Source organism: Oryzias latipes, chromosome 13 (genome assembly GCF_053564925.1).
Source record: "Oryzias latipes strain Hd-rR chromosome 13, Olatipes_Hd-rR_3.1".
Lineage (NCBI taxonomy): Eukaryota > Metazoa > Chordata > Actinopteri > Beloniformes > Adrianichthyidae > Oryzias > Oryzias latipes.
The window spans coordinates 33159024-33186808 of record NC_136249.1 but is presented as its reverse complement, the minus strand read 5'-3'; the positions used below and the strand labels follow the sequence as shown (position 1 = coordinate 33186808).

General features: G+C 39.6%; 1 protein-coding gene and 1 long non-coding RNA gene across 3 annotated transcripts in view; one reads left to right on the top strand and one right to left on the bottom strand.

Annotated features, from left to right (window-relative positions):
* The window catches only part of LOC144981539 (uncharacterized), a 40186-nt gene that overhangs the window by 4110 nt on the left and 8291 nt on the right, over nucleotides 1-27785 (bottom strand). The window contains exon 2 of one of the 2 annotated variants that reach the window (XR_013647149.1): nucleotides 19818-19879. The exons of the other annotated variant lie outside the window; for it this stretch is intronic. This is a non-coding gene — a long non-coding RNA (uncharacterized LOC144981539). The remainder of the gene's footprint in view (nucleotides 1-19817; nucleotides 19880-27785) is intronic. 2 annotated transcript variants of the gene reach the window in all.
* The window catches only part of galnt17 (polypeptide N-acetylgalactosaminyltransferase 17), a 41448-nt gene that overhangs the window by 6086 nt on the left and 7577 nt on the right, over nucleotides 1-27785 (top strand). The window contains exons 3-6 of the mRNA XM_023961680.2: nucleotides 6609-6775; nucleotides 25409-25583; nucleotides 27291-27488; nucleotides 27634-27751. Coding sequence (XP_023817448.1) covers nucleotides 6609-6775; nucleotides 25409-25583; nucleotides 27291-27488; nucleotides 27634-27751 — 658 coding nt within the window. The remainder of the gene's footprint in view (nucleotides 1-6608; nucleotides 6776-25408; nucleotides 25584-27290; nucleotides 27489-27633; nucleotides 27752-27785) is intronic.

The following is a 27785-nucleotide window of genomic DNA, read 5'->3' as shown; positions in this document are numbered from 1 at the left end:
TGATGAAACAGCGGAACATGCAGCGATTTTTAACAGTATCCAGTCAGAACTGGAGGATGAAGGTCCTTCACTTGTTGCAGGAACAGACAGATGTTGATTTGGAGACGGCACTGGCGTTAGACGCTGATGCTATGATGCTAACGATGCTATGCTAACGAGCTGTTTCGTCTGTCGCCTCAATGTAAACACGGACCGGTTTATAGTCGGACAGTATTTTCACGGACTGGACAAGAGGTGGTGGATAAATAAAATTGCACTGCAAATTGTGCAGAAGGCACGTTTCTTCTAAAACTGGAAATACCACCAACCGTTATTTTTATCACCTAAAGCAGAGCTGGCAAATATTCTCAATCTCAGACTGAGAATTATGCAGCAAAAACAACAAAGGTCAGACCTGCACAGCAGCAACAGTCTACACTACCAGAAGACATCCTGACTATTGGATTGTACTTACTAGCTTATTCACAGGATGTTGACTAAAATGTTGGTCAATTTTATGTTTGTTCTGCAAAACTTGAAAACATTAGAATTTATTTGTAGAATTAATGTTTTGTTTTTGAATGGAACTGATCAAACAGTTTAGCATTCCGTTTTATGTATGTTGTGTCCTAATTCCCACCTTAACCCCTAACTACAAACGATCTAGTGCCCTGAATTTTAAAAGCAATTGCGTACACCACGCTCACTACTTTTTTTTTTGTTAAACGGCACATATGACGTCATCGATTTCCAAAAGTTAAAATTTTATTGTTATGAGCTTTTCACAACGATTATGAGTCCACCGTCTTCTGAAAATAAAAGCAATGATTTACTAAAACAATACATTTAAATACATTTTTTGTTTTTTGGAATTGTAGATTCGGTTAGCACTACAAAATGTCGAACGCCCTATATAGTGCACTATGTAGGGGTTAGGGTGGGAGTTCAGACATAGTCTATGTACTATTTTGAAACTTGAAAGCTTTTGCTTTAAACCTGTTCCTTCAGTTCATCGGTTATGTTGAAAGTATGACGGAGAATAAATGTTTAAATCTGAGCAACCTGCTGATGACCACACATTTCTGTTATGAGGTACAGAGTCTCCACATTTGACAAAAATACAGTAGTTATTTTGGATTATAACGTGATATATATCGTTATCACCCGATATGAAAAAAAAAACTGTGAAATACAGTCCCAGTCTTTTTTGAAGAAAATAATAATGTTGATTCTTTTGCAGAACATTTTGAGCCCAGACTTTACTGTAAATGGCTGTGAAACCTTCAAAGTACTGGGTGGAACAGGAGTCCCAAAATTGGAATTTGTCCTGATTTAGTCGTAATTTTTATAATTGTCGTATTGTTTTACAGATAAAAAAAAGCTGAAACATATATATTTTAAATGTATTTTCAAGCATAATACACTTTAAACAATATTTGCTATAAATTGGTTCCAATGCTAAAAGGGGTAAACATTTAGTTTTTCTTCATGGTCGTAACAAACACTCATCCAACACGCACGGGTATGTCAGGGTGGAGGAGGTTAGATTTTTTATTTCTAAGAAGGCCTCTTTCACTCTGGAGCAGGGGGCGGGAACGTTTTTGGCCGAGAGAGCCATAAACGCCACATATTTTTAAATGTAATTTCGAAAGAGCCATACAATAATGTAGCGTCCCTTTACCACACTGAGGCACGGAGACTTAACCTCTTTTAAGGTTCTTTATTCTGGTTACTGTAGACCGAAACCAGCACCGTACAACTTATGCAGCAACTTCGGAATCTGTCCCGGCGAGAGCGCTTCTCCCAACTTTTTTATTCCCTCACTGCCACAACAGCCCTCCTATTTCCTTTATTTGGCCCATAGCTAAACCCCATTGGTCCAAACTCCCCAACGACAGGCTGAGCGACAGAACTGAGGGCCAATCAGCATCTCTGCTTGATGCGTTCAATGAACTCCGAAAAGTAGAACATGACCAAACAGCCACCCAGTCCAACTCAGTCCACTACAGAGACCGGAGGGAGCAGTTGTAGGCACAGCAATTCACAGGTTTCCGGCTGGTACAAACTCTGTGAAATAACAGATAATAGCAAAGTGATGGTGGTGCAGATTTTTTTTCTCCAAGCACCGCAACTACTGCGCGCCCCCCCTGGCATTGCATCGCACCCGAGAAGGACTGGTCTAATGAAAAAAAAATAGTATAATTAAAGATTTGTCTACGAGCCACATGTGACCATCAAAAGAGCCATATATGGCCCCCAAGCCACAGGTTCCCGACCCCTGCTCTGGGGCATTAAGGACAAACAGACAATCCGTTTGAAAGTCACTAACATCAAAATGCCGTTAGCCGGTTTCTGCATGTTGTCTTGGGTGGTGGGCCACAGGACCCCAAGTTCTCCTTCGTTACCCAGGAGCTCTCTTATGTTGCTGGGATAAAAGCTGCGTGCGAAGCGTGTTGGAGTGTGATAAATTCCGGCTCAGCAGCAGGATGTCGGCAGAAGTGTGATGAGTCTGTGCTGGACAGAGGCTCTCTAGACAGTAGGTGGGGTCGAAACCTGATGGGGGCGCCAGAATTTAGAATATTGACGTAAAGTGACTGGTATGAACCTGCCTGGTTAATCTGTCAGGTCACATGAAGAGTAGCCGTCAGCTGATGACCCATCTCCATTCGTCACATTCAGAAGAATCAGCAAAGCTGTACTTGTAAAGTTCACACTCTCACGTTCATTTGTTTCCCACGCACTGCTGTTGGGTCCTCATGCTGACTTAAGATCCTCTGGCTTTAATAAATAAAGCATCTGCCACGTGTTTGTTCCCACAGTGAACATTAGCGCTTTTGTGATGTAAGAAAAAAAACAACCAAACTCCTGAAAAATGATCTAGAGGTTGAAAAATATCTCTCCAAGTCAGACCGCAAGCATTGGATTTATGTTCAATTTGGGCTCTGAACATAATGAGGGATGAGAAATGCAACCACATAGAGAAACCTTCCTTCATTCCGTCTTGTATTCTTGTATTTTTCAGGTTGTGTCATAATTTCAAAGATGACTATGTTTCTTACAATGAAAAAAAAGGTTCTTCTCAAAACAAGTTAAACAAGAAACAAGAATTGGTCTTTTGATTTTTTGATGTCTTGCCCAAAATTAAATATTAAAATTAGCTAAAAAACTGTCATATTTCGGTCAATAACTCTGGTAAGATAAATGTGTCCTAAAATATAAATAAATGTAGGTTTACCTTCAAATTTTTGTCCTTTTAAAAGCGTTGGTACCATGTTATTAGTAAAATAAATCCTTTCAGTTTTATCATGTCAAACAATCTGTTTGTTGAAACAAAACACTCATCATTCACTAATCAAACTTCTGCCTGAAAACATTTGAAAAACTTGTCTTAACAGACTACGTTCACACTGCAGGCTGAAATGAACCAATTCCGATTTTTTTGCCCCAATGCGACCTGTATCTGATCTTTTCATGACAGTCTGAACGACACAGATCCGATCTTTTCAAATTGCGACCCATGCCACTTGGGTATGTGGTCCTGAATCCGATACGTATGAGATCTTTTGAAATGCGACCGCCGTCTGAACGGCCAGGCCACATGTATCCGACCCGTACGTCACTAGCTGCGTTTACATGGACAAAAGTAATCAGAAAGAACGCCTGATCGGAAGAAAAATGTGTCATGTAAACCCGCTGTTCGGAATACTCTGTCCTGATCAGACTCGTTCAGATCAAAATTCCTAGATAGGTGGGTTATGCCGATTGTTGATCCGATCGTTGTTCATGTAAACGGTTCATTCCGATCGTGTGTTACTACTGCTCTGGTTTAATGACATGCATAGACGGTGTTTCGCTCCAGAGAAAGCTTTGGAGCTCAAACAGGACGACCTGCTGCTCCGCGGAGGCCCGGTGAGAAGCGCCACTCCGCCGTCGCCCCGCTGGCTCTTCGCCTCTCCCATCTCTTACACCCCTCACAAGGGGGGTGCGGGGTAGGAGCGCTTCATGCCCCGTGACGTCTGGACCCTGCGCGGTCCGGGCTCGGGTGCCGATGGAATGAGCGAACTGTGTCTCTGAGCAGAGCAGCCGTATGGATAACTTTGTGTTTGATCTCCATTCCACAACAGTGGGTACAGACGATCCCAGCTCCAATGCCTTCTTTAAAGGAGAAGATTGTAATTGTGCTGCTCCTTTGTGAAAGTAAATGTAATAATGCAAAAAGAGCTCCAACAACACTGTTGTTGACATCCATTGTTAGCTACTTCCGCAAACAACGAGTGACGTCGTTCACTGTTGAGTACTCTTCTGCGCATCGGGTCACTTCTAGGTCATTTCACGGTCACACAGGAGATCACAAAAGTTCGGATTTAATTGGAAATGTGAACGGCCTTGCACAAAAATCGTATTTTTTCAAAATATCTGAATTGAGCATTAAGCCCTGCAGTGTGAACGTAGCCTTAGAGATAGAGAATGAGATGTTTTGAGATCAAACAACTGAAGATGTTTTGTCTTAAGACAAGTAGGGTTGTGCCGATGGACGATATCATCGTCCATCGTGATGGGTGACTGACATCCCGATGGAGAGACCACCATCGTGATGCCACGCCCCCGCCACGTTGCGCGTCGACACCATAAGCCGCGGTTACATGTACAAAATATCTTGATGGGATCAATGGTCGGATTAGAATCCAACCGTGTACATGGGCACAGAAAAATGTTTTCAGAATATAAAAACGTTCACTAAGGTCACACTTTCCGTCGGAATAAATCATTCGCACATGCGCAGTAGGGTTTGAAAACCGGAAGGATATAAATTCCGCCGAGCGGCCTTTTTTTTCAAACTTTATTGAATGTAACACTTCAATACAAAACATTGTTAAACAGCGCCGAGCGGCTATATACATTGACATGTCAGCTCGGTAAAATACGAGATGATCTTCTAAATGTGCTTTTAATAATGTCACGGTTATTATGAAACACCTGTTCGCTCATCATTTGAATTTTAATCCGTGTGGTCAGTGCTTTTTCTGAACGAAGCCAGGATTAGCAGTATGCTAACACGGGCTAACAACATTAGCTTTGGGTGGTGCTGCTTGCTGGCTGCACGTAAACATGTAAGAATAACATCAGCCTTTATTTAGTCGGGACACGACTGGAAACACAAATCCGCGTGATTGTTTGAATGTTTTCTAAGGACTGAGCGACATTTCTGCTTTGAAGCTCAAACCGCTGTGTCTGCTGACGATCCGAGCTGTGCTCAGACACACACTTTTAGACCCGGTTCTGAGTTCGGTTGTTTGTACCCCTAGAGCTGCAGGACGGATCGCAGTCTTAAATCTCCCACACATAGCGCTCATGTAACAAAGCACCCCCCCCCCCCCCTTCCCCTCAAACACAAAGTTGTAAGTCCGCGCTCCGCCGGTCCACGGGAGCGGACTTCTTCTTTTCTATTTTGTTTGTTACTGTTTTTGTTAAAGTCACTTCCCTCAGTTTATACTGGATCATTGCGGATTAAACATTAGTTGGGAAATAAAATGAAAAAAGCAAAAAAACGAATAGCAGTTATATAAGAACGAAAAATGTAAAAATACCCCCCAACCCCCCCGTGGATATCATTGTCCATCCCGATGGTTGACAGCAAACATCGTCAACGGCCAATTTAAGGGACATCGCCCAACCCTAAAGACAAGTTGTTCCATCAATACTGAAAAGTTGCTAGAAAAGTTGATTTTGTCTTATATGAAGTTACTGAGATGTTACAACAAAATATTAGACCAAAATAATTGAGTTTTGTGTTTCTGCAGTGTAAATATTTGACGCCCATAAAAAGCGCACACAAGTGTTTTTAACTATTTTTAACTAACCTAACTTTTTTTAATACTTTTCATTTTTCATACACATTTTTTTAAGTAGATTTTGTACGAAATGTTAACTTTTTGTTTTGTTTTGCATAAACTAGAATGCATGTTTTAAAAACAGGAAATGTAGCAGAAAAATGTTCACTGTTTCCATAAGGAAACAAAAACTATCACATGTTCATGAAGATCCACTGTGGATGTGATCTTTAGATCATAGAGGGAATCATGTTGGACTAGTTTGACATAACTGTTAATTGTATCATTTATAGTATTACCGTTGCCTCTGAACTCCATTTAAACCTGTCGCAAAGATTTGTCTTAACATTACTGTAATCTGAGTACATCAGTCAATAAAACCTATAGAAAAGTTTACATCACTTAATATTTTCAGGTTTGTACCAATTCTCCCCTGAAAAGTTGAATTCTGTCTTACAGATTTTTTACTGATTTCATTAAAAAAAAAGAGTGATCTGCATCGTTTCACACAGGAAATAACATTCCTGATTACAACCCAAACAGAGGAAAGCCTTTTCTTCTAAACTTAAATCTAGAACCACCCCTCTCTCTCCATTAAAGCTAAGAAAAAGGCTGTAAAAAGGGTCTCCTGTGAGCAAAACACACTCTGTGTAAAAAGCAAATGAGAGGAGAAAAGGTCTTTGTGACCGCGGGCTGAAAGGGAAACATCAGCATCTCCCCAGAGGAGGTTTGGTTCTAAGTCACTGGAACAAAAGGACACTTTAATGTTCAAAACACCGTTTGACTTTTCTCCTACAGATGCAGGAAGGTCAGCTACCCAAGAGATCTTCCACAGATCTCCCTCATCTTCATCTTTGTCAACGAGGCCTTATCTGTGATTCTGCGATCGGTCCACTCGGCTGTCAATCATACGCCGGCTCACCTGCTCAAAGAGATCATCTTGGTGGACGACAACAGCGATGACGGTCAGTACACGAACCACATCCCAGAACTTGTGGTCTCTGCATAATAAAACGACGTAGTGGGGAAACTATTGACCTTCATTTTCTTCTTGTTTAGAGTCATTCCACATTTGATTGCGTTTGGGTCAGAACCTTACCATTGTTCTCTGGGGAAACATCACTTCCAGTTGGACCTAATGTCATTAAAACATTCAAGAGTTTAATTCCACATATATTTTTCTATTATTGTTCAGACTGAATGCCCGCATCGTGATGCTACCACCACCATGCCATGGCATGGCTGTCCAACCTTGGTTTTTGAGCTCGACTACCCTACTTGATTTCTGGCTCTCTCTGTTCTACATGTTGCAGATTACCAGCATCAGGTGTGTTCAGTCAGTTAGATGTGGAAACACCTGAGTCAGATGATCAGCAACAAGGAGTGAAGGGACAGCTGGGAAACAGTCAAGACCAGGGTTAGGCATATAATGGGATCTCCCAGGACATTATCTGGTCCTACATTAATATTTAACTTAAACTTGAAAAATAAAAGCTGTCCTTTGTCAGCCAACATAAAGGACATTTTCATATTCTGAAATGTAAACTCCAGAATAACAGCTGTTTACAGACCAGTCCCACCAGAAAGCTCACGTTACATCCCAGAGTTGTATATCAACAATGGGGTTCGTTGGCGTTTAATTATTTCTTTGTTCAGTTTGCTTGTTCACCTTTCGGCATATCCCTACAGGGGTCGCCACAGCAAATCAGCTTTCACTGATTTGCACAGGTGGTTTGGCAGCAAGTTTTACGCCGGATGGCCTTCCTGATACAACCCTGTATTTAATTTGGGCAGGGGACCGGCACAGGGGGGCCCAAATTTGGGTCGCCTTGTGGCTAGATTTTGCTAACATTAGAGCAGCAAGTTTTTGTGGCTACCATCACAGGCTGATGCATCTTATTGCAACAAACCAAAAAGCTATAGAAATATTTCCTCCTTTTCTATAGGTGGACATGACAGAGAAATATAAACTAAAGAAAAAAAGAAGCAAGAATTAGCTGCATTCACATGTACACGATTTGCACCTCAAATTAGACTAACAAGTCAAAAATCTATAAAATAAAGTAGAGCATTGAGCATAGAGTGTTTTATTTATTTAAATGAGTCTTTTTTTTGCTTTTGTTTTCTAAAAATGTAGACAGCTAAATCTAAAATGGTTTGACTATAAACATGTCAGTCAAGTAAAGAAAAAGGGGCCTTTCTGGCAACCTATATATGTATATGTTTGTTAAACATTTACAAACTGAATAATGTAGGAATAAAATGAAAGAATAATATACCATTGAGTCTTATTCTGTCTAAACAAAATCAAAAATACAATTATTATTGTTGTTGTTTTATAAGAAAATTATCAGAACCTAATTCAAAATAAAATACTTTTGCAATTTCACAAGGATTTCCATTTGGGTTATGGTCTCCATGAATACTAATTATTCTAAGTACTTTTCTCTGTCAGTTTTCCTTTTCTTATTTCCTTGCTCTGAAGCACATTACCTAATTAGCTGGAGAGAAATGCTTTAACCCCAGGTCACGACCCTGTTAAAGCCCATTCATGAGATGATACGTCTTGGTGACAGACTTAGACACTTCACTTTAAGACAACTGAATGCTTTTCAGGACTTGTTGTAGCAAAATTATACTTTACTTATTTTAAGTATCAACAACCAAATCTAAATTTCTATGTACATTATCTACATTTCTGCATTCCATCCCTGTCATAAAAATACAACTTTACAGTTCAATTCTGTGCCTAAACTTAAGGTACCAAACTTGTATTTTACTCTTAACCATTAATTCTGGGGGACCAACTAAGTGGCCTAAACGCAGTGTCCCCCTCCTGAGGCTGGTAGGTCATGGGCTCAAATCCATGGTGGAGTCATATCAAAGAGACTTAAGGTGAATTCAGACTAGAACAGGGGTCGGCAACCCATGGCTCCGGAGCCACATGTGGCTCTTTCATCCATCTGTTGTGGCTCCCTGTGACTTTGGAAAATAATTAGTATTTTATAATAATACAATTTTATTTTATTTTTTTCATTTTTCATGGCATTTCAAAGGCGCTGCTGGCTCCGCACGAAGCGCGAGCCACATAAAAAACAGCTTCGTAATGAGCTTTAATAAACACTCCGATCTTCTGCCGGGAACTCGACGTACCGCGGGGCAGAGACTGATGACAGACTGAGAGTTTGCGCCAGCGTTGCCAGATAGTCACAGGTTTCCAGCCGAAAAGTCATCTGAAAACCGCCAGACACAGCCAAAAACCGCCCAACACAGCTTTTGTTGATGTTTTTTTTTCGTACTGGACTGATAAAATAAAAGATTTTTCTAAATAAAAGATAGTTCTGACCAATAATAAAATGTGTACAATATTGAATATTTCTTCAGCGGGCCGCCTTCTTCCATTCATTTGCTCAACCCGCTCTATCCCCGCTATAATCTGCGTCCTGCTTTTTCATCCTTGTGCTGCGCCGGAGCGCCCCGACTATCATATTTTGCGCTCTCTGTGTAGAACACACTGAGGAGCGCAGGGGAAACCAACTCTCAGCTGCAGAGGATGTGAACAGGTGAACAGGTAGAGAGGAAAAGCAGGTAAAGAAGCGGAGGAGGGGCTTTGGCTTCAAACTCTGTCAGAGAGATGCAAACACGGGCGTCAGATTGAGACGCAGCTTTCCCTGCAGGTGTTGAATCAGAGACTTTCCCTGGGATGATTTTATGAACTCAAACATGGAAACATGATTACCAAGTAGAACTCTTCAAAATAATAAACCTGATCTCTCCACATTCTCAGTGTCTACCATGCATTGATAAACACATCGCTCCATGCAGAGATCGGACCAGAACCAGTAGCTCCTCCCACACGCTGCCGCGGTATCATTCTTTAAAGAACATAATGTGCATTTGCAGCGACGTATGCTTCAGACGATGTCCGATTGGCCAATCTACATGTCAATCAAATCCCGTACTTCTCAGTGTGGATTTTGATTGGCTGGTGGATTTTAAAGAAGTACTTTTTTTTTTTTTTTGTCTTTCTGGCCCGCGACCTACACTCATGTCATTGAAGATCGACCGGTCGATCGATAGCGATCGACGTAATGAGCACCTTTGAATAATATATACATGCATAATATATATAATGATGTCAAAACGGGTTGTGGCTCCGGGAGCTTTCTTTTTTATTAGGGGCGGTCCCAAATGGCTCTTTGAGTAAAAAAGGTTGCCGACCCCTGGACTAGGAAAACGGTTTGATCTGGACCCAGTCCGCTTAATTTGATCCGGAATGAGTCCTGAACCTTATGTTTGGTCTGCATTCAGATAGCCTTCAAGGAAACTCTCCTGTTCCGGAATAAAGCTTGATCTCTTCACTCATTGGTAAGGAATTACGAGGGCAGGGTAAAGTAACTACAGGCAGAAATTATGGAAGTCCTGTGCTTTTAGTTCATTAAAACTTTATATTTCATTTACTCGCTTTTTTGTTCTGGTGAAAGCGTGCTGCAGGGCGGTTACTGGCAAGAAGACAGCTAAGAAGGTACACTGATAAGTGTTTATGACATGTAGATTGTCGGGAAAACAGTGAGAGGCAATGTGTATCACGTAAAGAAGAATATTTTCATGAGTCTGAATCCATCGATCAACATTTAAATTCGTTGCTGTGTGTTATGGCATTGTCTAAAGATAATTCATCCTAAAAGCTACAAGGTAACAGCAGAGTGTGCCGTGTTCTGCATGTAAGAAGGTTTTTCGAGCCTTCGTCAGAGTGTGAACTTTACAAGTACAGCTTCACTGATTCTTCTGAATGTGACGCATGGAAATGGGCCATCAGCTGACGGCTACTCTTTACTTGACCTGACAGATCGATAAAAAGCTTAAACCAGGCAGAAAAAAACAGTTGGACCATTTTTTTGTTTGATAACACAGGGTCCGGTTGAGTTATCGGGTGAAACAAACTCTGGTTCACTTTAGAAGAACCAAATGTGTCCAGTCCGAATACACTTTAATAGAGCCTCCCTGCTTGGTACTCAGCATTAAGGGGTTGGATTTGAGGGTTTAAACCTCCAAATGGTTCCTGAGCACGGCTGTGTCTGCAGCTCCCCTAGAGGTCAAATGTGAAGAGCACACAGTGAGACAACCAATGGGACTGTCTTTTCCTTGTTGCATGGTTGGGTTATTATTGATTCATTGAATCTGCTTGAAACGCTTAAAAAATTTAAACTTTGCCAACTTATTTTTGCAAATTTTTTTTTTGCACATGACAAAGATGAATTACTTAAATTATTATGTAAACAATTATCTTTCAGAAATCAACATGGCAAATGCAGATCATTTATCCAAAATATATGCAGATTATGTTGCTTATAAAGTCATGTATATGATTAATAAAAATAATACTATATCAGTAAAATAGACATAACACTGTTTCAAAAATCTTCATAGCAAAAATTGCTCAAGTACCAAAAGTTAAAATATGTGCAGAATTATGTTACATTAGGAAAAATCATGAATACATTTTTCAATTTTTGGTGCAAGTGAAGTAATATCATTAGAAATCAATCAATTTAACCATTTTTAATAATTGATTAAGCATTTATTATTATTTTTATTTTTTTAATGACAAAGTAATGCTGTGATGTAAATTAAAAAAGGGTCCATAATCTGTCGAATGACCAAGGTTGGTATTCATCAGTGTGTGAATGTGTGTGTGGACTGTAACTGTAAAGTGCTTAGAACGCTATACAAGACTAAAAGTATACGGCATTAATTTCAAACAAACACAAATGAAGAAAATGCGAAAGTTAAAAAATAGATTAAAAAAACAAAACAATGTGCGCAAAAAGGAGTGGATAGAAGAAAAAAATCATGTATGTTCCCACTTTATATTGTGAATATACCCATTTACAGTTATTCATTCTTGAAGCCTTCCATTTACCTTCTGTATAGCACCTATGCAAGAGTGACATTTGCTCATTCGTTCATATTGATCATTTCTAGCCATGTAAAGTTCCATCAGTGACATCTTGTATATTTTTATTTTTAATTGTTTGTTGCGTAGTTTGTTCTGAAACCATATTAATCGTTGGATATTAGTTTGTTTCTCAACAGAATTTTCCAGCCTTGTGAGGAATACTTTTTCAAGTATTCTTGAGAATTGGCAGAGTAAAGACACTGGTCTGTAATTTGTTAGTTGATGTTTGTTCCCTGATTTGTGTCATGGAATTACTTTAGCTAGTTTCATTTTTTGTGGAAATGTTCCTGTTTAAAATGATAAATTACAAATGTGGGTTAGCGGGTCAACAATGGAATCAATGACCATTTTAAAACCATCATATTAATTCTGTTACAGTCTGTAGATGTTTTATTTTTGAATTCTTTGACAATTTTTAGAATTTCTTTTGCTTCCACAGCTTTCAAATAGATTGAGTTTGGATTTCTCTTCATGTAGTGTTCAACAGTACAGTTTATTTCGCCGGCTAACTTTGGCCCTATTTTTTACAAAATATTCATTAAACTCCCTAGTCATATCCTGAACATTGTTAAACATCTAATTTTTACTAACTAAACAGTCTGATAATTTTTTTTTCTCTTTGTGTTTTCACACTGTTCAATACTTTACAGATTCCTTTAGTATTTTATTTATTATTTTCTAATATTTGGTTATGATAATCTCTTTTGTATGATCTCTTGATAATGGTTGATTTTTTTTTTTAATTCTTGGTATTTCTGTTCCGCTTCAACATGATTTTATAAATGGGCAGTTTTTTTCATATATTGATGTAAAGTCCTGCATCAATTTTTCAAAGCTAATTATACATCATTGCGGTTTTTCAAGTTTCCATACAGGGTTTTCCAAGTTTGTGCTTGTACTTGTGATTTAAATGCATTTATTGATTCCTCTGTTAGTTTTCTTCTGTAAACTATTTGCCTTTTTTCTTTTTTTTCTCTACAAACACATTCATAGTTTGCAAATACCGGAAGGAGGCCACTGATGTGAGTCATCAGTAATCCACTTTTTATTCTGTTTTCTAGGCAGTTTGAGAGAATATTATCTATCAATGGATATAAGCTTAAACTGTACATTGGTTGAGTAAAATCTTCTGTCAAGGTGTGATTGTTTGGGTTCAACAAATCTGTAAAATCACCAAATAGAAATTTGACCTTTTTGGAAATATTAGCAAACATGTTTTCAATAGCACTTGTGGAACTTCTAAGGTTGGATGCAGGGGCTCGATACACGTAACTGACGATGACGTTACTTTGTTTCTCCATACTAATCTCTATAGAAATATCTTCCTTTGTATCATCAATACAGCCAGACATTGTCTCCACAACTTTGTGTTGTGTATGTAAAAAGCCACCCCCCATGCCTTGCTCATTTTTCCGGTTCACAAAATGAAAATCCGTGTTCTCAAGCCGGCAGTGTAAGCCCTTTTTCTGGCTTTAGCGAGGTCTCTGATATTGCAATTATTTTAATAGGTATTTACACAATTATTAGCTGGACTTTCATTTCAGCCTCTGAGTGAAATGGTAACGTTTGACGTTTCAGTGACTGATGGTGTCAAATGTTGTTGCATGATAGACGCTCAGATGGATTTCAAGAGAGAGATGTCCCCGCCTTATTTATCAAGCAGGCCTTTCTGCGATGAAGGGACAGACAGGGTACGAGATGACAGCAGGCGAAGTTACAGGGAGGGAGGAGGCACACCAAAGACAGAGAGTCCTCGCAGAGACACGAGATGAAAGTGAAAGAAAGATGAAAGGTCAAGGAGTAAGGAGTGCTGCAGGGAATGGAAATAGGCAAATTGAAAGGGAGGGAGGAAGAAAAAGAGAAACGAAGATGAAGAAGCTTGGAATAATAAAGAGGCTGAGAGAGGAAACCAGGCTATTAGAGGAAGAGGGAGAGGATGAGTGGCTCTGAGATAAATGAGGTCGGACAGAGGAGAAGAGGGTGCAATGCACATCCAGAAGAAACGAAGGGAGTGATCCAACAGAACGGAAATCAAAGACAAATCTCAAGGAAATGAGATAAAAGACATGTCAGGCTTTGAAGATTAGCCTGAAATTATGTAATCCATGCGCACTGAACAACCCTGACCCCTGTCTAAGACCCCAAGCTGCTTTAAATGCTTTTTGCAACTGAAACTAAAAGACGTTATTTGACTTTTACACAGAATACTTGATGGTTTTTGATATAAGAAATAGAAATAGGTCAGTTCCATAAAAAGAACATCAGCCACAACGGCAGGAGTCAACTTTTGCGAAGCTTTAATCCAAGATTCCGATGCTCTGGCTAATACCACTCTACCTTAAAAATATGCTGAAGATTTAAGAACGAAAGGAGAGTAATACTAGGATTATAGAGGTTTTTCGCAAAAATGCATGTGAGCAAGTTGAAGGTTAAAGCTGCTCATTAGAGACGCAGAACTGAGTTTCAATGATAAAATGTTCAAGTTAATATCATAAGCCGTACTCAGAACCGCTCTTACAGCTGAATAAGGGCTGTCTGCAGGCAAAAAAATGGTCAAACCTCTATGGGGCACGCAGGTGGCCTGCAGGAAATAAAAAGGTCAGAGACCGGTCTGTGAACCCGTAGAGAGTAAATGTCTTCAAGCACATTTTTACTATGGCCATGCTGCAGGTCAAAGGTTGTAGTGAACACTTACACATCACATAAGGGTGAGTGAGGGTGAAGTAGGTGAGACACAGGCATGTCAGAACTGTGGCTTTTGTTATCATTTTAGAGCGATTTGCCCCATTTGATGTACCTTGTGTAAAACACAATCTTAAAAGAAATGCTGCATTCATGTGCTGTTTGATTGGAAAATAAAAACAACAAATCTTACATCCCAATCCAAAACCACATGGATGCACAACAATCCTCTGCACCTAATGGTCAATTTGTTTATTTTAGTGCAATATCCATGGGGAGACTTTGAAAATTACAGGGAAAATAAAACATTACTAAGGATTATCAATATAATTTCTTCCAGTTCGGTGGACCAGATTAAGGAGTTTCATATAGAAGTAGTTTAGCCTGTGGCCCCCGGATGTAGTTTGCCCACCCCTGCTCCAAAGCAAAAGTCTCCAAACTTTTTCTTGTGAGGGTCACATGACTTTTGTCTTTTCTGATGTGTCTAATTGTAAACTTCTTATGTCTTTCTTTTATTCCTAAGCCCTTTTGTACCCTCAAGGTATTGTAACTCAGTACAGTGGTCCCTTGTTTTTTGCCTGATTTACGTTCTAAAAATAATCTGTGAACTCCTCACTACACACTTCTACACTTTTTTTTTAGACGGACATGAACATTTTCAGACTTCTCTCTCTTGTTAAAACTCTCAGAGTTTCACACTTCATAGAAGAATAATCCAGGATCTTAGAATGAAAACAAAGGTCTAATGGTGACGAGAGCTGCATGCATCTGTACAGGCACAGTGGAGATTGATTAACAAGGTCTCCAGCCAATCACAGAACAGGGTGCCCTGCTTGATTAACCCTTGTGCTGTCCTATGACCCCACCATTACTTTGACGTGTTCTCCCTACCATGACAAAGGTGGATAAAGGTGGAAAGATTTCATGTAATCCATGGACACCAGTGAAGATCACAAATCATTGAAGAAAAAAGGTTCAGAGCACTGTCTAGTGGGTCTAGATGACCCAACTCCCAATGGTAAAGTGCCTAGGATAGCACAAGGGTTACAAAGAAAGCAGCAGCATAATTGCGCTAAAAGAATCTGTGAGACCGCTAAGGTGAACTCCGATGTAGAGAGTGCAGACTGTCTTCTGTTCTATTTGACAGGGATTTTTAGATAGGGGCTCAGACTGCAGAAGGGTGGAATAAAATGTCACGTCTATGCGGGCGTTCTCGATTACGTGGCAAGTAGAAAAAAAGATCTTGCGCCTCTGATGTTGTTTAGCGGGCTGGATCAAACCTGGCCCAAAGTTTGCCCGACCCCCGCTCTAAAACCTGCTCTCTGAGCACCAGCCCTTCCCAATCGACAAAAACGAGTGGATTCCCACATTGAAAGGTCTCAAAGTGGGGAAAAGCAGCCCCTACCAGGCAGAGTCTGCGCTGCCAGCACCCCCCAGGCCAACACAAACACCCACTTTCTCTGTGGAGCTAAGCCGCAATCGGCAGAACGCTTTCCTTTTTTAGGCACAGTATGCACATCCATCATTGTAAAAGTTTAGATGTTGTCACGCTGCCGAGGTCGCCTCTAGGTCAACGTCATAAAATGGGCAGCACCCACAAGAACTGAAAGGCAGAGCCTCAGAGATAGAGTCGTCCTACTTCCGGGTGGAAAAATGAACTGCGAAAATAAATCATATTTCATGAACAAAATCCTTCTTTAGTGTGCCAAAGGTAATATATTTTCACATATATGGATATAATATAGTCTGAAAGGCTTTAGAATAGTATAATATAGGCCCTTTAAGGAAGGGAGCCTTAAGGGAACTGCAAGGCTCACATGTTCTCCCCTTGACCCTTGTGCTATCCTAGGCACTTTAACATTGGGAGTTGGGTCATCTAGACCCACTAGACAGTGCTCTGAACCTTTTTTCTTCAATGATTTGTGATCTTCACTGGTGTCCATGGATTACATGAAATCTTTCCACCTTTATCCACCTTTGTCATGGTAGGGAGAACACGTCAATGGAAGGGTGGGGTCATCTAAGATAGCACAAGGGCTAAGGTGCGGTCGCTCCTCTCTACGACCCTCCATGGGCCAGAGAACAACCCAAAAAACTGCAGACGAAGACCTTAATGTTGAATTAACTTGAAAATTAACTTGAAAATTTGAACACAGTCAAAGCAATCCAATTAATACAGCATCCTGTAAAAGCTGGCACATAGTTTACAGGATGAATTTGTAAAGTATAAAATTGTTTGATGTTTTCAAAAATGGGAAAAAAAGGACCAATAACCTAACCCTAAACCAAATAACATCTGCAAAATAATGTCTTGAGAAGGTTTATAATGACTAAAAAATGTTTAAAATTCAAATACTTGATTGTAAATAAATTACCTGAGGTATTTAGAGTACAAATGATCAATACAGAGTACAGGTCAAAGACCCAGATGTCTGCTAAACTATTAAGCCTGAATGATATTTCCATCTGAAATGAAAGTTTTCAGGAGTTCTTTGCTGTGAGAGAAAAACAAAGTTTTTGCCGCTTTGAAGCCTTTTCTGAACATTTTCAAAGAGAATGGACCAGCTTAATATTTCAAAGATCACGAGTTTAAAAGCTAGAATCTCCTGAATGTCTTCAGACCAGTGAGGTTTGAAAAGCTGCAAGCCACTGACGGCTTTATCTGCTGAAAAATGTCCAAATCAAGTGCAAAAGAAAAAGTCTGTGAGAAATGCATTGTGGGGTAGAGAAGTGCAGCAACAAGCAGAAGGTTTGCAGTGTTGGTTTGTGGACTGAAGTCAGAAGATCTTAAGAGATCCTTGAAGCCAGAAAGAGACCAGCTTCCAGTAGATGATTTAATCAATGCTTTAGTTTCCCAGAGTTGATGGGAGGATGTGGTCCAATTGTGTGTATCAGGATTTAACCCTTGTGCTTTCCTAGGCACTTTGACATTGGGAGTTGGGTCATCTAGACCCACTAGACAGTGCGCTCAACCTTTTTTCTTCAATGATTTGTGATCTTCACTGGTGTCCATGGATTACATGAAATCTTTCCACCTTTATCCACCTTTGTCATGGTAGGGAGAACACCTCAATGTAAGGGGGGGGTCATAGGATAGCACAAGGGTTAATGACTAGATTTGTAAGGTACCAGAGAGAAAATAGAGTTTAAGTCCAACTACCACCAGCAGAGTCTTTAGCAGCTCCTCAGACAGTGATCCATCACGCAGCAGAAGACAATATCACGGCACAGAGGGCGAAGCAGGCAAAGACATAACACTCTCTCTGCATGAGTCACCCATCTTCTTCCGCATCCTCAGTGTGCGAGAGCAGGAAAACCCGGCATGGGAAATGAGCCCGCCGTCAAGAGAGCACTCCACAAAGAGAGCAGATAAGACAGGAGACACGAAGAAAGAGAAACATGTTTTGGTTTCAGAGAATGAGTGTGTGTTTGTGATAAAGAGGAAGAAAGGGTGAGTGTTTGGCTCCGCCGGGAAAATGCTGATCTGATGACTTGATTGAGATCAAAGGTGGAGCTCAGGAAGCTACAGATTCCCTCTGGTGTTGTTTAAAGTCTGCTGGAGCTTCAAAAAGCACAGTAGGGAACAAAAGAAGTTCTCTGTTCCAGAGCTCTTGCTGTAAACTTCTTTTATTTAAAAAAAAAAAAACAACATAAAGATTTGTTTAAAACTTTTCTTAAAATATTTGTTTATTTCCTCTCTGACCTTAAATCTTTAAAGTACAGTTGCTTCCTTCTCAACAAGCAAGTCCATTTGACGATAATTGCTAGATATAAAGGAGAAATTTGACTGAATAATAGGAAATCGCCACAAAAAATCCTCCCAAGCGAGACGTCAAATGTCTGATGTTGCAGTAAAGAAATCAGTCTCTGACTCAACAGTCACTGAAGGAACCACTCTGCTGACAGAGGACTGAATGGAGACGATGACTACGTTTGTCTATAAAGGATTATTTTTTTCCCCAGAGTGGATGTCATAAAATGTTCTTCTACGCCTGAATTTACTTCAAAGTTCACAGATGGTACATTTCCACGATGCCATGATGTGAACAATAAACATACATAATGGGAGGGAAATTCAAACCAGCTGACATTTATCTCTGGAGGTAATGGCGTGATCGGCCACAAAGAAACGCGATTATGGTAATGAAATGACATTAAGAGCCAGATTTTCTAACTGTAAAATATTGCTGGGCTGCACATTCTTATTGGAGCTGATTGTTCAAAAATTAACATAGAACTATGGGTTATTATTTTTATCTTCACCATAGATCAATGTTACACCAGGGCTCCAGACTGCGAGCAATTGGTCGCATTTTGCGACCAAAATTTGAGAGTGTGCGACTGAATTTTACATCCAGTCGCACATGCGCGACCAGTAAATTTGCCTCCCCCACCCTTCGTATTTTTTATACATTAAACGTGGAAGGGGCACGTCAATGATCAATGAAATAATCAATGAGACGCAAACGCACACGGACGCAGGCAGACATACACACTCGCGCACATACTCATGAAACGCGAGCACGTACACTCTCGCGTGATACCTGTCTGTGAGGCGGCCACTGCGTGAGAGAGGAATAGGGAAAGCCACTGGGAGTGGCTAAAATGCATGTAGGGGGAGGGGCCTAGAGATAATCAAGTGCGCGTAAACATCTGTGGGAAGGAAACGGAGACAAATATCACAACCTGATATGTGCGTCTGAACTATGGGTAAGCGAACTATTGATTCGTTCTTCCGACCTGCGGCTAGTGTACCAGTGCCAGAGTGTACAGCAGGGGTCTCAAACTCGCGGCCCGCAGGCTATTTGCGGCCCCCAAGGTGATATTTTGCGGTTCCTGCCTTAATATGAAGGTTTAATGTTACTGCAGCCCGCCAGTTTGTATGAATGACACTTTTTCATTGTCGTGCGCGGAGCTGACATAGCAACCAATCACAGTGGGGTATATGACTCTTGGGGGCGGGACAATGACCGGGCTTGAAAGCAGGACACCTGACAGCCCCCTCCCCGGACCACATTAAGGAGTTCCTTACTTTCCTTTAGAACGTATTTATTCGCTCGTAATTTTCTAAATACATGCAGTCCGTGCTGAACTTTTCTCTGGGCCGCACAGACCCGGAGGAAGGTTTAGGTTTTGGTTACGGTTACGGCGGCGCATCAAAGCGTTTATGCCGTTACGGCAGCACACCGCTCCTGCGGGAGTTGGGTCAGCTGAGGAGAATAAATGTCCCACACCTACATGCGTGACAGCTAACGGGGCTTGAACTTTAAACACGCTCGAGCAAAAACAACATTAGTTTTAGACACACTGAAAATACGTGGGGAAAATGCAACAATAGACGTGTTTGAGATGAACCAGCACCTCACCTGGATCATTGGGGAGACCAGGCCGGGGGGGGCTGTGAGATGAAAGCGAATCTGCAGCAAGACTGAAAGAGAACAGGAAATCGGAGTTGTCCTTAACATTCAATTTAGTTTTAATATTCTTCTCCCCCTTAGTATGATCTGTGTTATTATATATTTTATGATTATTTTAATGTTTTGTGATGTATGTAGCCTTTTTTAATGAATTGGTATTTTAAATTATTTTAATTAATCCCTCCACTACAAAAACCATCAGGACACATGTCCCATAATGCATTGTTTTGTAGTCTGTAGGGCAGCTTTCAGTCAGTTCAGTTTCCAGCTGTGTCCGGGTAAGTTTGACCCTTGCTCCCACCCCTTTCTCGCGATATTTTTGTGATGATTGACAGTTGATGTTGGAGCAAAAACAAAAATATATGTCACACACCAGGTGATCTGCGCAGCGTTGAGTTCACCTGGGTGATCTCAAACACGCTTATTGTGCATCTTGGCTGCACCTATTTGGTGTCACAAAGATAAATTTCCATCCGTTTTCTTTACTTATTTGTACTGTCATGACAGCGATGCTTTTGTCAGTTTACCTTCTTGTTGCATCTTCAAAAGTGCAGAATAAAATGTGACACTGAATTTGAAACAGCACATTGTAATTTCTACATCTATTATTAAAGTATTTATTAGTAATACAGTGGAAATTAGTAGATTTGGTTAGCAAGTTGATTTACGGTATGCGCCCCTAAATTTTCTGGTTGTGCCCCTAAAATTTTCAGTTAGGGGCCACTGTGCTCCTAGTGAAAAAAGTTAGTCTGGAGCCCTGTACACTGTTGTTTATTGTAAAAATATATATATATATTTGTGGCGCAACAAATACTAGGCCTTTATGTTGATGGTTAGGGCTTTTATTTTGAAGAATTACCTAAAGCAGTGCTCTCTCAAGTAGAGCAAGCATGATTAAAAAACTCCATATTTGTAGAAAAACTCTCTGCTCCAAAATATTAGCCATTGTGCTGCATTTATGGACTAAACACGTGTGGGGAATCCTCCACTGATATTTAAAACAAAAACTGTTGTTTGATTTGCACTGTTTGCAGTACTGGTAATCGTCTCTGGGTCTTTCAGAAGTTGCTCCTGTTAGAATAGCCCCGCCCCCAATTTGTGGTAGTGGTATTATGACCTGGGGTTACTTCTTTGTGGGTCAGGTTGAGTTTCAGCAACAGTAAAAAGCAAAGGTGTCAGAATCCAGACCTCGAGGGCCAGTGTCAAACATGTTTTTCATCCAACCTGACGTTAAAGCTCCTCATTGGCTAAACACACCTGATCCAAGTAATAAGCAGCAGCAGATAAGGCAAGATTTTTGAAAAAAACTAAAAGGCTGGCCCTTGAGGCCTCGAGTTTGACACCACTGGTATAAAGCCTTAGTCACATGCACCCATACGAGGGGTTGAGTTTTATGGGTCCTGCAGGTTTTTGGGTTTTCTGAACCCAGGAGGAGTGACTGCATCTCAAAGGGAGTACAGGTGTGTCTTGCAGTTCTCTCAACACTCGTACAGCCATCTTAAAGACAAAAGGAAAATGGGACGTCCGATTGTCATAAGTGTTTTGTGAAATATTCTTAAGGTTACTGTGAATTGCACACACTTGAGATATCATAACCATATCTGAGACTTGGTTCACCTGCGACAAGGACGCTGACTTTGAATTGGAAAACTATGAACTTAACTATGTGAACAGAGTAAACAAAAAAGGTGGAGGAGTCGCAATATATGTGGAAAAAAATACAAAGTTTACAGTAATTGATAAATTGTCTGTCGCAGTGGATGGAATACTGGAATGTCTTACAATTGAAATATGTAACAATTCAGGAAAAAATGTCATTATAGGCTGTGTTTATAGGTCGCCAGGGTCAAGCTTAGAAGTGTTCAGTGACTGGATGGAAAAGATGTTTACCTCTCTAAATAACAAAATATTATACATCTGTGGAGACTTCAATATCGATCTGGTAAACCCCAGCAAACATAAAGCAACCGACGACTTTATCAGCAGAATGTATGCTATGAGTTTATATCCAACCATAACAAGACCCAGCAGAATCACTACTCAAAGTGCTACTCTCATTGATAATATTTTTACAAATAATATAGAATACACTCATATGAGTGGACTAATGATATGTGACATAACTGATCATTTACCAGTTTTTGCACTATTTGACATCAATGTGAAGACAAAGAAAATTATAAAAGAACCAGTCTACAAAAGGCTAAGAAATGAAAAAACCATGAATGCTCTGAATAATGACTTATCCAGACAAAACTGGAACTCTGTGTACAGAGAGAAAGCTGTCAATATTGCTTATAAATGTTTTTAGAAATATTTAGGTCACTTTACAATAAGAACTGTCCAATTTATAAATTCAAGAACAAATATGCCAAATGCCCTTGGTTAACCAGCGGTCTACAAAATGCTTGTAAAAATAAAAATAACCTGTATAAAAAATTCTTAAAACAGAGGACAAGAGAAAGTGAACAAAGATATAAGTCATATAAAAATAAACTAACTGAAATAACACGTTTCAGTACAAAAGTGTACTTCAATAATCTACTGAATGAAAATAAATACAACGTAAAGCGAGTTTGGGAAATATTAAATAACATCATTAAAAATGGGACAAAAAAGCGAACTTATCCAGATTACTTTACAGATGAGAAGGGTCAAAGCTATGACATCAATGAAGCAGCAAACGGTCTCAATAACTACTTTGTAAACGTGGGTCCAGAGTTGTCAGCGGAAATTCCAAAATGCAAAACTAGCAAAGACAATAACCCACCCATAGAAAGGATCCCACACTCAATCTTTCTCTCTGATGTGAACGAAAATGAGCTGATATCAATTGTGAATAATTTCAAGAGTAAAAACTCAAAAGATTGTGAGGATATAGATATGAAGGTGGTGAAAAAAGTCATTCATAGTGTAGCTAAGCCTCTAACATACATATGTAACTTATCATTACAAACTGGGAGATTCCCAAACCAAATGAAAATAGCCAAAGTGATTCCCATCTATAAGAGTGGAGACAAACACCAATTTACAAACTATAGACCTGTTTCTCTTCTTCCACAATTCTCAAAAATTTTAGAAAAAATATTCAATGATAAATTAGCTTTATTTATTGAAAAACACAACATTATAAATGAAAACCAATATGGTTTTAGAGAAAATAGATCTACCTCATTGGCTATCATTGATGCTGTGGAGGAAATCACAAATGCTCTGGACAAAAAGAAATATGCAGCTGGAGTTTTCATTGCCTTAAAAAAAGCATTTGACACTCTCAATCATGACATCCTACTTGACAAACTGGAAGTGTATGGGATAAGAGGACTAGCGCTAACTTGGGTCAAAAGCTATTGAACGGGAAGAAAACAATTTGTCAAGCTTGATGAATATACATCAGAAACCAAAGAGATAAGTTGTGGTGTCCCACAAGGATCAATTCTGGGCCCGCTGCTATTCAATATTTACATAAATGATATATTCAATGTTTCAAAGCTTATGAAACTCATATTATTTGCTGATGACACAAATATATTCTATTCTACAGACAATCAAAGGGAACTTATAAAGGTGGTGAACACAGAGTTAAATAATATAAAACTATGGATGGATTACAACAAATTGTCTTTGAACCTAAATAAAACCAAAGTGATGTTTTTTGGAAACTACAACACAAATAAAGAGCCCTCAATTGTAATAAATAATGTCTTAATTGAACGTGTTACAGAAATCAAATTCTTAGGGGTTTGTATCGATGACAAACTAAGTTGGAAGCCACACATCAGACACATACAAACTAAAGTCTCAAAAAGTATTTCAATCGTAAATAAATCTAAACATATATTAGGATACAACAGTAGATATTTATTGTACTGTTCTTTAATATTACCATATTTCACCTACTGTATAGAAATTTGGGGGAATAATTACAAGAGCTCACTACATCATCTCTTTCTACTTCAAAAACGAGCCGTCAGAGTTGTACATAAAGCCGGATATCTTGATCATACGAACAATCTATTTTATCAATCAAGACTTTTAAAACTGTATGACCTTGTTGATTTTTACACTGCGCAACTTTTATACAGAGCCAGCTGGAAATTGTTACCATCCAACATCCAAAAACAGTTCTTAGAAAATGAAGGAGGTTACAGACTGAGGGGATGTAGGAACTTCGAGATCAAATTGATAAGAACCACAAAGAAAAGTTTCTGTGTGTCGGTGTGTGGCACTAAACTTTGGAACAGTTTAAGTAATGAGCTCAAACAATGTTCAAATATTCAAATATTCAAGAAAATGTATAAAGAAACTCTTATTTCAGGATATGAAGATAAGAGGATTCAAGGATCAACAGGTGCTTGAATAATCCCAAATACATGTGTGAACTTGATTGTGGTGAAATAATCAAAGCTCTTTTAATTACAACCACTGAGTGTTACATTGTAATGTGCAATAATGATAACTGAAATGTTTAAATTACAATCAATAAGCTATTGATTTTATTTACTTGATCTGCAATGTGTAGCAATAATTTCTGGTTTAATCTTATCATGTGTTCTAATGATAATCAATTATTATTACATATCGGTATCGTTACTGTTTATTGAAATCATGAATGAATGTTTTCTGAAGATCATCAATCATTTCTAGGCACTGGATTTTGTTACTTGAAGAGAATCTATCTGATCAGAACCGGATTTAAAACTCTGTAAAACTATCAAATGAATGAACTCAGTAGGGGTGGGATTATATAAGCTTGCTTCTTCCCACTCCTTTTCAAGCAATATATCAAACTCTACTTATACTTCAGTTAATGATCACTGTATTTAATTAAGCAAATGTGATTTAAGTGACATTTTTGTTTTGTTTTCTGTCTTTTTAATCTATGCATTTCATCATTTCTGTAATGAGTTTGATAAATATGTGTAATTTTTTTTATTGCTTTGACTACAATGCTTGAAATAAATCAATAAATCAAATCAAATCAAAATATAGAGGTGGGCAACTCTAGGCCTCGAGGGCCGCATTGCTGCATATTTTCCATCATACCCTGCACTGGCATGTTCTAACCTAAACAAGATAATCAGTCATGAGTGGGACTTGAATATCTGGAAATCATGCAGACACACTGGCCCGTAAAGCTTGGACTTGCCCATCCACATCTAGTAGATCTAGTAACACAGGAGGTGTACGTGATGTTTAGGTTCCCCGTAGGACACCCATAGGATGCCCACACAAACTAAGCTCTGATCATCTAATTTCTCCGCTACAGGTGAGATGCACGTTTGCCCGTTTTTTGTGCCTGCAGACAGCCTATTCCCACCTGTAAGGGCAGTCGGGAAAGAAGCTTTAGCACATATCAGCTTCCTCCGTAGACAGACATGGTCTTGCCTGATGGCGTTCTTCACCATGACAGTGCCAGCAATCTTCTGGCTTAAGCTGTCGCTGAGGGAGACGTGGTTTCACATGTGTTGTCTGGCACAGGAAGCCATCTCTGTTCTTTGTGTTTTGGTCTGTGTCATTTTTTTCTCAATGGTCTCCAGAGCAGCTGAAGGCACCGCTGGAGGAGTATGTCAACAAGCGCTACCCGGGCCTGGTGAAGATAGTGAGGAACCAGAAGAGAGAGGGGCTGATCCGGGCCAGAATCGAGGGCTGGAAGGTGGCCACGGCAGAGGTGACAGGATTTTTCGATGCCCATGTGGAATTCACCCCTTCATGGTGAGTGACTTGGTTTGTTTTTTGAAGATGAAGCACATTAATGGACTTACTAATGTTGCACAGCTGAGTTCTGCTATCCAAACTTGATGACATTTAATTTCAGCTTTTCTTTATCGTTTATAAAACTACTAGATAGAGCTGATAGTCTCATGATGGAGGAGATAAGAGGGCTGAGCCTGGAGAATTGGGCTTTAAACACGGAGCATTAAAGCAAAAAAAGGCTTAAGGCAAGCAGTTCAGTCAGGAATCTATTTCATAAAAGTGCATGCTAAGGACGTTTTAAAATTTTATTAACTGATTTGGCTGCTTCATGGTGTGGACGCCCTCAGGATCGGCTCCCTTTTCTTAAATATGAAATGTTTTTTCAGCCCTCTAAAGGTAAATCTGTTCATTGGAAGGAAACTGACAAAAACATTCAAAATGCACATAGTTTTTTTTAATAGTTGATTGTAGATTCTTTACATAATATGCTGTAAAAAGCTTTGCTACTACAGACTGATAAAGTGCTCACCAGTTTAAATTACGCCTGTTAGTGTTTGAGGCTTCTTGCCTTATTGAGTCTTTACCATTTTTAAGCTTAATTTTCCATAAAGCATTACAGTACAGGGGCAAGTTAAAAAAATAAAATAAAATAATAATCACACCCGGTAATCTGTAGTGACACGAAGTGGAGCACAAAGGTTGGCCTTGTTAGACTTCTCCCTAGCAAATGCTCTCATTATCGATAACCATCCAAACCTGAGTCCAGATCCCACAGTTTCTCATCCTTCATACAGTTACAGTTGGTGGCAGTATGCTCTTTTTATCTAATTATGATCCACATAAAAATGAGAAATAAGAAGTAAGAAGAGCTTCTAAAGTTGTCAAGAGAAGTTGGGATATTTTTTTAGGTCGGAACAATCTTTTGCACAGTTAAACTGGTTTAACTTGTTTATCTATTTCAAAAGTATAGACTACTTGTATTTTAACACCTTAATCTGGAAAAAATAAGTTTCATAGTAGAGTGTTCAAAACTTAATTTTAGAAGATAGTGTCAGTGAATGCACCACAGTGAGGCGGGTCAGGGGCCTTTTACAGTGATGTCTAACAGGGGAAGGACTAGCAAAACAAGTCGGTCTTCTTCATTGGGCTTTTTTGCCTTCTTTGTCAGAATTAATTTTGGGCATTACCCCTTATCAAGTAAACTTTGTCATTTTGAGAGGTTCGGTCCACTTCAGATTTTGGTCTGCTCCTAAAATTCCCATGTTTGAAAATCCTGAACGTTTTTTCCAGTTCTGAAAACATTTTAAAGAAACTTTATCTTAACCCTAAAATGTATTCAAAACTGAATACATTCACAAACTTTTGCTTTCTACATAAGAGACAACTTCGTGATCTGCCCCAGAACAGATCTGGAAAAGTTTTACCAGTACATTGAAATGCTGCTGGTCCAGTTCTCCTGAAGCAGGCACACAGCATCCTGAGATAGGCTCAGTTAAATCAAACAGAATCAGTGATGTTGTTGGTTTAACATGTGGAAATTTCCATTCATTCAGGAATTCTATGAATTCATGATCCTTAGGATTTTATGTTTACTTTACAATTACCAGTACAAAACCCATTGAGAAGACTGTTGTTGTGGTTTTGGGCTTTATAAATAAAATCGCATTGAATTGGAGGTCATCAGATCTTCAAAACCGGGGTAAAGTGTGCACTTCCCTCTCTCAGGGCAGAACCGGTTCTTGCCAGAATAAAAGAGGACCACAGGAGGATCGTCCTGCCTTCCATCGACAACATCAAGCACGACACATTCGAGGTGGAGCGATACGAGAACTCGGGCCATGGCTACAACTGGGAGCTTTGGTGCATGTACATCAATCCCCCCAAGCAGTGGTGGGACGAGGGAGACATGTCTGCTCCCATTAGGCAAGTGCAAATACTAGTGAATTCAGAGGCGAAAGGTGAAAACCTGTCTTCATGTCCAAAGATTAAAACCAAGTCCAACCAGTCCTCTGATAGATGTTTACCACCCATGCTCGTTACATTCTTTCATATGTTTTCCTCATTGTAGGACTCCTGCCATGATTGGCTGCTCCTTTGTCGCCAACCGTGACTATTTTGCAGACTTGGGTCTGCTGGACTCTGGCATGGACGTCTATGGAGGGGAGAACATCGAGCTGGGGATCAGGGTTTGTGTGTCACCCATTTTCCTCCTGCTCCCCG